We start from the raw sequence: 13183 nt of genomic DNA, 5'->3' as shown, positions 1-13183 counted from the left end.
CCAACAAAGTAATTAAATTAAATAACAATAGAGGTTAATTTGTCTAATTTTTTTATTAAAATTTAATGTAAAAATTAATTTGTTTGAAAAAATAAAAACCTAAAAGATCAGAGACTAATTTAGTAATTAAAATTTATTAAAGATTAAATTGTCCAACTAAAAAGTTTTTGAAGACCGATTTAGAATATTACTTTAAAAACTGAAAAAAGATTATATTTGACATTACAAGCTACACTATTGCTGTATTGCATGCATTATATATCTCATTGAATAAGGGTAAATCTTGTATTGTTGAATAAAATTAATAAGATTTGCTAAAACTAAATGCTATGTAATGACAGATTAATTCAACAAGTCAACTATAAAAGAAAGAGTAAAGCTTCTTATAAATTCAAATAAAACACAACTCTTTCTCTATATATAAAGTTTCTTATTAGCAATATTAAACATAAAAATCCCATTGACCCTAATCTACACATTGGTGGGAACAAGCTGGAACCACTGGCTTTGAGGATCATCAAGACATTGAGAATCATCGGTTATGCAAATACATTTTGATGTCACAATCGTTGATGAGTTAGTATCCTTATTCAAGCAAAGCGTTTTGCCACTCTTGTCATCAAATGTGGCCAAATGAAGCTTGGAAAGTGACACTTGTCTCCAAGAATTGTTCTTGCTTTTGCAATCATTAGAAACAGTTACTGGAAGGCCTTCACCTGAAGATGTTAAGCACTTATTGGTGCCATTCAGAATTATTTGAGAGCCACTGTTGTAGATCCATCTATTGTGGTGATTCTTCTCACAAGTACCAAGCTCAAGTTCATTCTTTTGATTCACTTTTGTACATTGACCACTTAGAGGGTAGTACATTATGTTAGCATTCCCTGCCTTGGAAGTAGGATCTGCATTCAAACATGATTTAATTTGTGTAGATCATTATAAAAATCACCTTGAACACACATTCTATGAGTTTGGTGGAAAAAAAAATTTGAGAAAAAAAATTAGAAGAAAAATTGTAGTTTAATGTAATTTTTTTGGTATAACTTTTCCCTTGAATTTGTAGTATTTTTCTTAAATGTAGAGCCTAGACCAAAAGAAAGTCTTGTTGATTAAAACAAAACATAAATAAAATAAAAGAAAGTATGTACAAGTATTTTAGAGTTTAGACCCTAATAGTTTAGACAATTAAGTTACTAAAAAATCCAATAGTTTTTCAATATATATTATTGTTGGTATAAAATATAATAAGATTTGTATCATTAAATTATTACTAGATGATGTGGACAATAATATATTTTTTCAGTGCCAAACAGCAAAAGGGTTTTTAAATCACATAACTCCAATTGCTAAATAAATTAATTTATTTAATGACAAGAAAGAGAAAGCACTTTAATTACCTTGAATCTTCATCTGCAAAAGTTGAAACTTGTCAGTGAAATTAGGGTACCTCAAATGATTCCAATCTGAATTCAAAACCCCAAATGTCTCATCAACATGAACATTACCACCTCTAACATAGTATCCACCTTGGAATGCCCACAAACCCCAATCCATGTCCCTTCCAGCAAGATATGTCTGAAGACATGTCAAGAACCTGTTATCTTGAATTGACACACCAGTTTGGTCAAAGCCAAACTCAGTGAAGATCAATGGTGCTGCATTCTCTCCCATTGTAAGGAATCCAGCGCTAGAATCCAACCCTCTAATGCTCAATGCACAGATTCTGTTCAATGGTTGCTTGATCCAAATGTCTTTCAATTTCAGTGTCCCAATTCCAGTCCAAGAATACAGATGTGTCTCATACACAAGTTTGTTGCCTATGTTTATGTTCAATGGTTTTCTCTTCAAGAATTGGAGCTCAGTATCAAAGTTTAAACCTGAGATTAGGACTAACACATTTGGATTTTCTTGGTGGATTGCCATTGCTGCTTGGCTCATGTATTTGTACCAATCCGCTTCATTCTGTCTTGGACCATGCAATTCATTCCTTAAGCTCTGTGCTACAACCTGTTAGCAAAACACATTAGTGTACGCATTAATCAAAGTTTATATGTTATGCTAATTTATCAGGGATGTAGTGCTAGTTTGCACTGATTTTTCTAGTAAAAAAAAAAATACTTTTTTTAAATAAAATACTTTTATTCAATTTAAAACTTATTTAAATACATCTTTTTAAAAAATTATTTTTATTTTTAAAAATTAATAATACCTTATTTTAGAAAAAAATAAAAGTAAAAGATGTTTTTAATATTTAAAAAAATTTAAAAATCTATTCAAATATAAAATAATTTTTATCTGTTCATTTTTTTTAAAATAAAAAAATAAGTATTTTTTTTAAAAACCAATTCAAACTCATTAGATTTAAGACGGTTAGTTAAAATTATATGCAATCATTAATTAAATTACATATGCATGTTGAACACTTTAAATATATTGAAAAATACTATTCATATACTAAATATTTTTGACACTAGTATAAAAATAAATTGTTACTAATTAATTGTATATTTAAATTATTTTTGAATTAATAAAATAAAAATATTTTTAATTGTTAAAAAATGTTAAAATGATATTTATTACAAAAATTGTAGATGTGACAGAATTAAAATATATTTATCACATAAATATTTTAAATATAGCATGCTGCCTAAATCCTAATACATATTTGTTAGGTGTTTTATATAAGTCCGTTGGATTTGCGATATTGTGCAAAATAGAAAAAAAAAGTTGAGAAATAAAGAAGGAAAGAAAGAGTAAAAAATAATGGTGTTTGCTACGGTACGATGATAAATTCATACGTATCGATACGTTTAAAATATGGACAAATAACAATAAGATATGTGGAATTTATTTTCCACGTCAGCATTTATTTTTTTTAAATATATAATATATCATCACTTTTACTAAAACAACCTTTTAATTAAATAAAGATAAAAAATATTTATTTATTTAATTTTACAAAAAGACTTAAACATCCTTCCTTTATTTGATTAGACAAAAATACCCTTTAAATACCCCTATCTTAACAGCTTCTCCCCAAATCAAAAAAGGAAGTTGAAACAGAAACCCTAGCTTCTCCACCACCGCCGCAAGGACTACCGCCGTCCGTCGCTCTCAGGCACTACCATCGTTGTCTGGTCGTCCGTGCTTCTTCCTCCTTCAAGAATCGCAGCTTCTTCTTCCTCGACCTCGGCGCGTCAGTTCCTGGTATTCATTTGCTCCATCGCGCTCCTGCCGCCGTCCGTCGGGCGCTCAGTCACCATCGTCTTCGTCTGGTCGTCGCAGATTCTTCCAACCCACCACCGTCTTCTGAGTTGTGTTCGTCGCCTGGCCTCTGTCTCCGTCACGATTCTGCCCCCCCCCCCCTTCTCAGACTGCTCAAAAGAAAAATCCATCTCCATTCCAGTTTCCTTCCTTCGAGTTCAGAGAGCAGAAGCTCAACCAAGAAAAAAACCTTAGACTTCGACGGTCAGTTCACTGCTAACTTCTTCTGCGTTTTTTATTTATGCCATTTTCAATGATTATTTGATTACTGAATATTTGAATGTTTTGTGTTTTAATTTTTATTGAATGATTATTTGATTACTAATGAGCTCTAGTTCTGCTGTGTTGCTATTTTTGTGTGTTGTAATATTTTTTTGAATGAGCTTTTGCTGTGGTGCTATTTTGTGTGTTGCTGTGTTGCTTTTTTATGTGTTCTTTATTTTTTATTGACATGCATCTGAGTGATATCATCACTGTAACTTAACTACTAAGTATTGTAGTACTTGATTTTAGTTATGATTTTTAAATTTCTTGATTCTTGGTTGGCATATTTTCTACAGTTCTCTAATATTCTCTTAGTTGCTATTCTTGATTCTTGATTATTGTTATGATTTTTTAATGCTTCTATTTTTTCCTGTTCTGTACTTGACTTGATTCTGTTCTTTGATTTTTGATTCTTAATTCTTGATTTTTTACTGCATCTATTATGATTCACCATAGCACGCTATTTGATGTTATTTCATATACGAGTGTTTCATTTATATCATAATTAGTAATACAACTCTAAATCTTTGAAGTTTGGCTAATTATAATTCATAGAGCATGTTACAAATCATTTTTATAAAACTCTGAAGAAAATTGAAAAGCTGCATGCCTATTGAAAGTTGAAACCAAATTAATAGTATTGTTTTAACTCTTTCCTAGTAGTCAATAGCAGAAATAGGCATTTGGTTTAAATATGCATGTAATGTTACAAAGAATTTGATCTTTGTTACTTATCTAGCTTAAATTTGTATTGTTTTTACCTTCTTGACTAAACAAATTTTTGTCTCTCTTAATGGCTTTTAGTTTATCACTGTAAAATTGATGAGCAAATTAGAGAGTTTTAAGGAACTAAGACAGCGATAAAAGAAGGAAATACTTACTATTTAATTCTTTATTGATTGTCATTATCAATCTTATATTTGGTTTAATATTTCTTTAATGTCATTATCACATGTTTTCTTAGGTTTTGAGTGGATGTGATTTTGGGTTTTACTTATTTGTTATTTCTCTGCTTTGGTCTTTAGATTTCAGTGGATATGCTTATATTCAATTGCATAGAAAGATAATATGTTGTTTTATGCTTGAGGTACATACATGTTCAAACTTTCAGGTTAACACGAGAGATCTCTAATTTTCACACAAAATGGCACAGTTCAACGTTTATATCTTATTGCATAGTTCTTACATAGTATATAATATATATAGTAATTGAGATATGGAAAAAGATAATGCAAACTAGGCCTTATTTGAAGGGAAAATTATTCTAAAAGACCGTTAGAAAGATTTAATTATTAAAAAGGACCTTTAATACTAAAATTATTAAGAAGGACCAAATCTTTTTATAATATTTAAGAAAACGAATCAAATCTTTTTATAATATTTAACAAAACGAATCAAATTTTTTGTAAGGAAATAAATATATCTTTAATTATTTTTTATAATTTTTATGTTGATAAATTTTATTTCTCTTAAAATTTTAGTAATTTTTATTAATTATTTATTTATTTTTATTTATTTTTTTATTTTTATGATCTTTACCTAACGAGAAAAAAAGACAAAGGATCATAAAGTAATAAATAAATAATAAAAATTACCAAAATTTTAGAAAAAATAAAAATTTTTAAGATAAAAATTATAAAAAATAAATAAAAAAATAGTTAAGAATCAATATTTTAATAATTAAATCTCCTTAACAATCTTTTAGAGTAATTCTTTTTAAATTAATTAACTAATTAATCCCAAGTGAATATTCATAAATATCTATATAACATTGTAAATCAAATAGCATATATTAAAGATTATACAAAATATTCATGTTCATGTTCATGTAAAAATTGTTTTCTTGATTCTTATGAAATTATGTAGTGTTGAGTTCTTTCTAGATAGGTAGGCATAAAGTTTAGAACTAGAGAAGCTCTGATATCATGTTTTAGATTATAGTGTACAAAATTTCTTGTAAAATAATAAAAAAGCTACTTAATTTTCTTGGCCTTCACTAATCATGCTCTAATACCTAAAAGCATACTCAAAACACAATCAAATCATAATTTTTGTCTTCTTTTGCGGCAAATCAAAACACAGAACTCCCAATTTGCTACTTCCAAATTGCTTTCCAAGTGGCAGAATGGTTTGGTTTAATGGCTTTGCTTTTTTTTCTTTTGTTTGTACCAGAAATAAAGGTTACACTGCTTTGGTATATCTTTGGCCAAGAAAGTTAAATTCTTTTTTCTTTGTTATTTGCCATTCCTTGACATGAAGTGGAACTTTTGAGGTCATATCCTTCATAAAGTAGTGTTAATTATTTCAAATCAGGTCATGCATGATTCAATTTCTTTAACCATTGATAATCATTTCTTGCTTTCCTAGAGTTGCTTTTATGTTTAGGCTTTTATAGCCACCCCACAGTGAATGATTGTCATGACCAAAATTTGTTATGGTATTCTCTGTTAATTTATCAGCAATGATTTAGATACTTAAATGGTTATATGATAATTGCAGTTCAATTAACACTATTTTGAATTGCAATCATTCAACATCTTTGCAGAATGTCATTTTTTTATTAATTATCTAGTCAAGAACTGAAAAGTGAAAGAAAAAGAATAACTTTGTATAGATCAATATCAGCCAATACAATCAAAAACCATGAACATAAGTCGAGCAAGGGGCATAGTTTTTCTCAGTCAATTGGCTTGGGTTAAAAGTAAAACTATTTTCATCAGTAACTTCATTGTTTTGGTCAGACAAATCTAGGCCTGAAAGATCTCGAGATAGCACTCTTTCAAGATATTCATACTCACCTTGTGATGGCGATACTTCAATTCTATCAACACTTATAGGAAGGATATTAGAATTAGTATTTTCTTCTTCCTTTTCAAGTAAAGTCTAAGCATCACTAGAATTAGAAAACTGAACATGAGCAGAATCTAACTGTACATCACGTATTGAAGCATTTGTTATCATCAAGAGTTCCTGTCAGTGTCACTAGCCTATCATTCAGTCCGTAATAATTATTATTCTGAGGAGATATCTTAATTCCAGCCTGAGATTCTTCAATGAATGACCTGACCAAAGGCAAGAATTTATGCTCTAAGCTTTCATCACCAATCATGTGTAATTTAAAAACAAAGAGAAAGGGTCCTACAATTAAGAACTCTCTCTTTTCTGACATAATTTAGGGGGAGCAAGGGGAAATAAAAGTTGGAACACCAAAGAACCACATGAAATCACAATACACCCAGAATCACATAGTAGTATGATAGTATCAACAACTACTTTTATCTGTACATATTTCAAAAAATTGTAAATAGATAACTTAATGAGGAAAAGCAATAGTACCTAATGGTAGAACCTCCCTTGCCAATTATACCACCACAAGAACCATTTGGAACGATGAGTCTCACTTTTGTTTTTGGCTCAGCATCATTTTCATCCTCACTTTGAAGCTAATGACACAAGGTAAATAACTTTCAGGAAAACATAAAATTGTAATACATGTTTTCATTTTTTTCATTACCAATCAAATTGACATCGTAAATTACCTCACTGAGCAACTTAGACAGAATAAGTTCAACAGCTCTTAGGATTTCATTTATTCCACCAGATACCATGATAATCCTATCAGTAGTCCCAGGAAAGAATTCATGGTTGTGTGATAACTGGATTCGTGCCCCAGATTGTGACTGAAAATCAGTGATGGTTGAACCACCCTTTCCAATAACAGAACCAGCTGCAGAGTTTGATGCAAGAAACCTAACATATGTTGGCTTCTCTTCAGAATCTGCAAGTGATCAACATAATGTCATATAATATTAAATAAATAAACAATTAAGACATTTACATATTTACAAATAAGAGTATAACTTTTGGATGCAACAAGACAGAATAACTATTGAACATAATTTTAAGCTTCAATTGACCAGATTCTATATATGAAACAACTTGCCTCATCTTATGAGGGAAAAAAAAAAACAATTCTTCCCTTCAACTACCACTATGTACAAAATCATTGCAAAAAATTCAAAACTACATCCCACTTGCATAATGAGAATAATAAAAGGAAACCAAATCTTCAATCAACGTTAGCCAAAATAATAACAACCAGGACCAGAATATCCGGTTTATTAAAGAAAAAGTTGAGCTAAAAATAAATGAATAAACCCAGAGAATTTTCGAACACTTATGTTAAGGGTATACAATACTGCCTAGTAAAAGTTAGTTCCAGTTGTGTGCTAAATCGGTAATGAGATGCCAAAAGTGGCCTAACTAGATTCAAACCAAAAGAGATCCAAATTTGACCAAAATGGAGTATATTTGGGAAACCTTCATTAGCTCCCTCGAAATTTAAATTTAAATGAATGAAAACAAAATGAGCAAAGGAACAAAAATTAAATGAATAAACAAATAAATAAATAAGCTCTCCTAGTTTCTGCCATCAATAAAAGTTGGTAAGCAACATCATATTATCTTTCTATGCAACTGAATATAAGCATATCCAGTGAAATCTAAAGACCAAAGTAGAGAGATAACAAATAAGTAAAACCCAAAATCACATCCACTCAAAACCTAAGAGAACATGTGATAATGACATTGAAGAAATATTAAACCAAATATAAGATTGATAATGACAATCAACAAAGAATTAAATAGCAAGTATTTCCTTCTTTCATCGCTGTCTTAGTTCCTTAAAACTTTCTAGTTTGCTCATCAATTTTACAGTGATAAACTAAAAGTCATTAAGAGAGACAAAAATCTGTTTAGTCAAGAAGGTAAAAATAATACAAATTTAAGCTAGATAAGTAACAAGGATCAAATTCTTTGTAACATTACATGCATATTTAAACCAAATGCCTATTTCTGCTATTGACTACTAGGAAAGAGTTAAAACAGTACTATTAATTTGGTTTCAACTTTCAATAGGCATGCAGCTTTTCAATTTTCTTCTGAGTTTTATAAAAATGATTTGTAACATGCTCTATGAATTATAATTAGCCAAACTTCAAAGATTTAGAGTTGTATTACTAATTATGATATAAATGAAATACTCGTATATGAAATAACATCAAATAGCGTGCTATGGTGAATCATAATAGATGCAGTGAAAAATCAAGAATCAAGAATCAAAAATCAAAGAACAGAATCAAGTCAAGTACAGAACAGGAAAAAATAGAAGCATTAAAAAATCATAACAATAATCAAGAATCAAGAATAGCAACCAAGAGAATATTAGAGAACTGCAGAAAATATGCCAACCAAGAATCAAGAAATTTAAAAATCATAACTAAAATCAAGTACTACAATACTTAGTAGTTAAGTTACAGTGATGATATCACTCAGATGCATGTCAATAAAAAATAAAGAACACATAAAAAAGCAACACAGCAACACACAAAACAGCACCACAGCAGAAGCTCATTCAAAAAAATATCACAACACACAAAAATAGCAACACAGCAGAACTAGAGCTCATTAGTAATCAAATAATCATTCAATAAAAATTAAAACACAAAACATTCAAATATTCAGTAATCAAATAATCATTGAAAATGGCATAAATAAAAAACGCAGAAGAAGTTAGCAGTGAACTGACCGTCGAAGTCTAAGGTTTTTTTCTTGGTTGAGCTTCTGCTCTCTGAACTCGAAGGAAGGAAACTGGAATGGAGATGGGTTTTTCTTCTGAGCAGTCTAAGAAGAGGGGGCAGAATCGTGACGGAGACAGAGGCCAGGCGACGAACACAACTCAGAAGACGGTGGTGGGTTGGAAGAATCTGCGACGACCAGACGAAGACGATGGTGACTGAGCGCCCGACGGACGGCGGCAGGAGCGCGATGGAGCAGATGAATACCAGGAACTGACGCACCGAGGTCGAGGAAGAAGAAGCTGCGATTCTTGAAGGAGGAAGAAGCATGGACGACCAGACAACGATGGTAGTGCCTGAGAGCGACGGACGGCGGCAGTCTTTGCGGCGGTGGTGGAGAAGCTAGGGTTTCTATTTCAACTTCCTTTTTTGATTTGGGGAGAAGTTGTTAAGATAGGGGTATTTAAAGGGTATTTTTGTCTAATCAAATAAAGGAAGGATGTTTAAGTCTTTTTGTAAAATTAAATAAATAAATATTTTTTATCTTTATTTAATTAAAAGGTTGTTTTAGTAAAAGTGATGATATATTATATATTTAAAAAAAATTAAATGCTGACGTGGAAAATAAATTCCACATGTCTTATTGTTATTTGTCCATATTTTAAACCTATCGGTACGTATGAATTTATCATCGTACCGTAGCAAACACCTTAATTTTATGAGTAAAGGACAATTCCGTCCCTGAGGATTTTTTTCGCGGACATTTTCGTCCTCCAGGGTTGGGAAATACGGTAATATCCTTGACACCCCAGAAAACTGGACATTTTTACCCCTCCGTCATAGTGTCTCTGTTTAGCCCCGACGGAAAACGGTGACGTGGCTCGGTGGCGCTGAGCTGGCCGTAACGGGCTGCCACGTTGGCTGGGCTTTATAAAAGAGGACAAATATGTCCCCCGAGCCCAAAACGCTGCCGTTTCTCCCCAACCTTTCGAAACTTAGCATAACTCCCTTACGCAACACACATAACACCAAAACGATCAAAATCCCTCCCCTGTTTCTCCCTCCAAAAATTGCACTATGTGGAAGAGCAGTCGGCGTACGGTGGAGCAGCTGTCGGAGGCAAGAAAGAAGGTTACTGTGGAGGTTAGCACTGCCATCTTCCTATCAAGGTAAGATCGCCTTTCTTATTCCTGAAGTTTCTGTAGTTTGTAGTAAGGGACTATATTCTTCATGTGTGCATGTTGACAGTGTGTGTAAGAGTGGTGTAATGAGGGCTAAAAATAGATTTTAGAGCATGGTGTGTAGTAGTAGTAGGAGGTATCGGTTAGGGCAAGAGGGGGTTCTGTAATAAATTTTGAATGCAATGTAGTACTGACACATAGTTGTTTCTTGGTAAATTTCAGATGGTGGATGTTTTTGTGGTGCCAGCTTTTCACCACGGAGGTAGCTTCGTGAGAGGTAGTGATGGTGTTCTTGTTTATGAGAATGGTAAGGAAGAGAGGTTCCCAGAGATGGACCTAGATTTTGTCAACTTCGGGGACATTGTAACCTTATTTAAGGGTTTGGGATACCCTTCGTACAAGGCAGTATACTGGTATGATCGAAGTAGTGGGTTGCTTGAGTCTGGGCTGAACGAGTTAACCGGGGACGCAGGGATCAATGCAATGCGGGAGAACTTACTGAAGGACCAACAGTCTGCTGAGTTCCACATTTACTTTGACCACCCCGTTGATGATGCGGAGGTAGTAGATGATGCTGGCAAGGATGGTGATGATGAAGTGGATGTTGATGAAATTTTAAAGGAATTGAAGACATCCTCTTCATCGGATGATGGGTATGAGAGCACCAAAGATGTATTATATAAACCTCCACCAGCTGGGTTGGAGAATGAAGGAAGTGATTCTGACAGTAGTATAGCGGCTGTTGGTGGAAAGAGGAAAAGAGTAAATCAACCAAGAAAGAAGGTGGTAACCCCCAAGAAGAAATTTACAAAGAGACAAGGGATGAAGGATAAGTATAAGAAGGGTAAGAAAAAGGTAGAAGATGGTCCGAGGGAGAATCCAAGTGGAGAAGATAGCGGTCAGACTAAAACAGGGGCAGCTGGTGAAGGTGGAAAGGACTCAGCTGCTGGGCCTAATGATGGAGTAGATGGTGGCAATAGGCCTGGAGTGGATAATGTAGGGAGATACTATGTAAGTGAAGTCCCAACAGAGCCTGAGGAAATTGTGTTTGAGTACGAGTCCGAGGAGTTGCACACACCTATGGGATCAGAGGATGAAGGCGAAGGCCACAAGTTTCCAGAGTTTGATGATGACTATGCTCATGGTCAGGGCAGATTTGAGTTAGGGATGAGGTTTGCAAGTGTTGAACGGTTTAAAGATGTGGTGAAGGACTCATTCATTGCTGAAGGTAGGGAGGTTAAGTGGATCAAGAATGATAGGGATAGAGTGAGAGTGGGCTGCAAGGATGAAGAATGCAATTTCTTGGTTCATATGTCTTACAACAAGACTCTGCAATGTTACCAAATTAAGACGTACCAGCCAGAGCATAGTTGTGCACGGGATTTAGGGAGTAATGCAGCTGACCAGCATTGGATCAGCAAGAAAATTGTGAAGAGGATGGCTATCCAACCACATATGACCACTAGGGAGGCAACTGAATTCCTAAAAGAGGAATTTTCGTTAGCTCCCCATCCTAAGATGGTATATAGAGCAGTAGTTGAAACCAGGGATAAGATTATGGGAAACGAGAAGGAACAATACAAGAGGACAAGGGACTATTGTGAGCAAATTTTAAGCAGTAATCCAGGGTCTACTGCAAGGTTGGAACTGCTGACAATTCCAGAAGCCCCCCTGTTTTTGACAAGATATACATATGCTTAGATGCCTGTAAGTGAGGGTTCAAGGAACCAGTTCATTTTTTTCATTATGAACCACTGTCATGCCACCCTTCTTAGGGACAACTTGAACAGGGCTCACCCAGGGGCTGTCTGATATAGGATAAATAATCCCAGCCTCTAGTAATTTAGTGACCTCTTTTTGCACCACTTATTTCATAGCTGGGTTCAGCCGCCTTTGTGGTTGAACCACTGGCTTGGCGTCATCCTCCAACAAGATTTTGTGCATGCATCTGGCTGGGCTAATGCCCTTAAGATCACTAATGGACCACCCAAGAGCTGTCTTGTGCGTCCTTAGCACTTGAATTAGTGCTTCCTCTTCCTGTGGCTCTAAGGTAGAGCTTATAATTACAGGAAAGGTTTCACCTTCTCCCAGAAATGCATATTTCAGGGATGGTGGCAATGGTTTGAGCTCGGGTTTTGGAGGTTTCTCCTCTTCTTGAGGGGTTTTCAGAGGTTCTATTATCTTCTCTGATTCCTCCAAATCAGGCTGAACATCTTTAAAGATGTCCTCCAGCTCTGATTCGAGACTCTCAGCCATATTGACCTCTCTTACCAGAGAATCAATAAGATCAACACTCATGCAGTCATTTGGGGTGTCTGGATGTTGCATGGCTTTAACAACATTCAACTTGAACTCCTCCTCATTGACTCTTAAGGTTACTTCCCCTTTTTGGACATCAATGAGGGTTCGGCCAGTTGCTAGGAAAGGTCTTCCTAGAATGAGAGTTGCACTCTTGTGCTCCTCCATTTCCAGCACCACAAAGTCAGTAGGAAAGGCAAATGGCCCAACCTTGACAATCATGTCTTCAATCACGCCTGATGGGTATTTAATGGAGCCATCAGCAAGTTGAAGACATATCCTGGTTGGTTTGATTTCTTCAGTCAAACCAAGCTTTCTGATAGTAGATGCAGGTATTAGGTTGATACTTGCCCCAAGATCGCATAAAGCTTGCTTGGTACAAACACCTTCTAATGTGCATGGTATCATAAAGCTCCCAGGATCTTTAAGCTTCTCAGGTAAGCTTTTTAGAATGACTGCACTGCATTCTTCAGTGAGGTAAACTGTTTCAGTTTCCCTCCAATCCTTCTTATGACTTAAGATCTCTTTCATGAACTTAGCATAAGAAGGTATTTGCTCAAGTGCTTCTGCAAACGGAATCTTTATTTCAAGAGTCCTGAG

At 34.0% G+C, this 13183-nt stretch overlaps 2 protein-coding genes across 2 annotated transcripts; both read right to left on the bottom strand.

The window, feature by feature from the left end:
• Positions 1-362: 362 nt before the first annotated feature.
• On the bottom strand, positions 363-2002 carry LOC112794354 (glycosyl hydrolase 5 family protein-like). The gene is made up of 2 exons (XM_025836403.3): positions 1398-2002; positions 363-902 (listed from the first exon to the last, which is right to left on the bottom strand). Exons 1-2 carry the CDS (start codon positions 1936-1938, stop codon positions 472-474), a joined length of 972 nt encoding a protein of 323 aa, XP_025692188.1. The 5' UTR covers positions 1939-2002; the 3' UTR covers positions 363-471.
• A 4113-nt stretch (positions 2003-6115) lies between these two features.
• LOC112797074 (protein BTR1-like) lies at positions 6116-9652 on the bottom strand. The gene is made up of 4 exons (XM_025839831.3): positions 9116-9652; positions 7068-7306; positions 6865-6971; positions 6116-6590 (listed from the first exon to the last, which is right to left on the bottom strand). The coding sequence occupies exons 1-4, from the start codon at positions 9432-9434 to the stop codon at positions 6464-6466; spliced, it is 792 nt and encodes a 263-aa protein (XP_025695616.1). The 5' UTR covers positions 9435-9652; the 3' UTR covers positions 6116-6463.
• Between the last annotated feature and the right edge of the window lie 3531 nt (positions 9653-13183).

This window comes from Arachis hypogaea, chromosome 4 (genome assembly GCF_003086295.3).
Source record: "Arachis hypogaea cultivar Tifrunner chromosome 4, arahy.Tifrunner.gnm2.J5K5, whole genome shotgun sequence".
NCBI classification, from domain to species: domain Eukaryota; kingdom Viridiplantae; phylum Streptophyta; class Magnoliopsida; order Fabales; family Fabaceae; genus Arachis; species Arachis hypogaea.
This window is presented reverse-complemented; position numbering and strand designations above follow the sequence as displayed.

Coding starts and splice junctions, on each gene's coding strand:
- LOC112794354 (XM_025836403.3), bottom strand. CDS start 1,938: ATGAGCCAAGCAGCAATGGCAATCCACCAAGAAAATCCAAATGTGTTA. Junction 903..1,397: donor TTTGCAGATGAAGATTCAAG/GTAATTAAAGTG, acceptor GTTTGAATGCAG/ATCCTACTTCCAAGGCAGGG.
- LOC112797074 (XM_025839831.3), bottom strand. CDS start 9,434: ATGCTTCTTCCTCCTTCAAGAATCGCAGCTTCTTCTTCCTCGACCTCG. Junction 6,972..7,067: donor TGTCTAAGTTGCTCAGTGAG/GTAATTTACGAT, acceptor TTGTGTCATTAG/CTTCAAAGTGAGGATGAAAA. Junction 6,591..6,864: donor AAGGGAGGTTCTACCATTAG/GTACTATTGCTT, acceptor GCCTTTGGTCAG/GTCATTCATTGAAGAATCTC.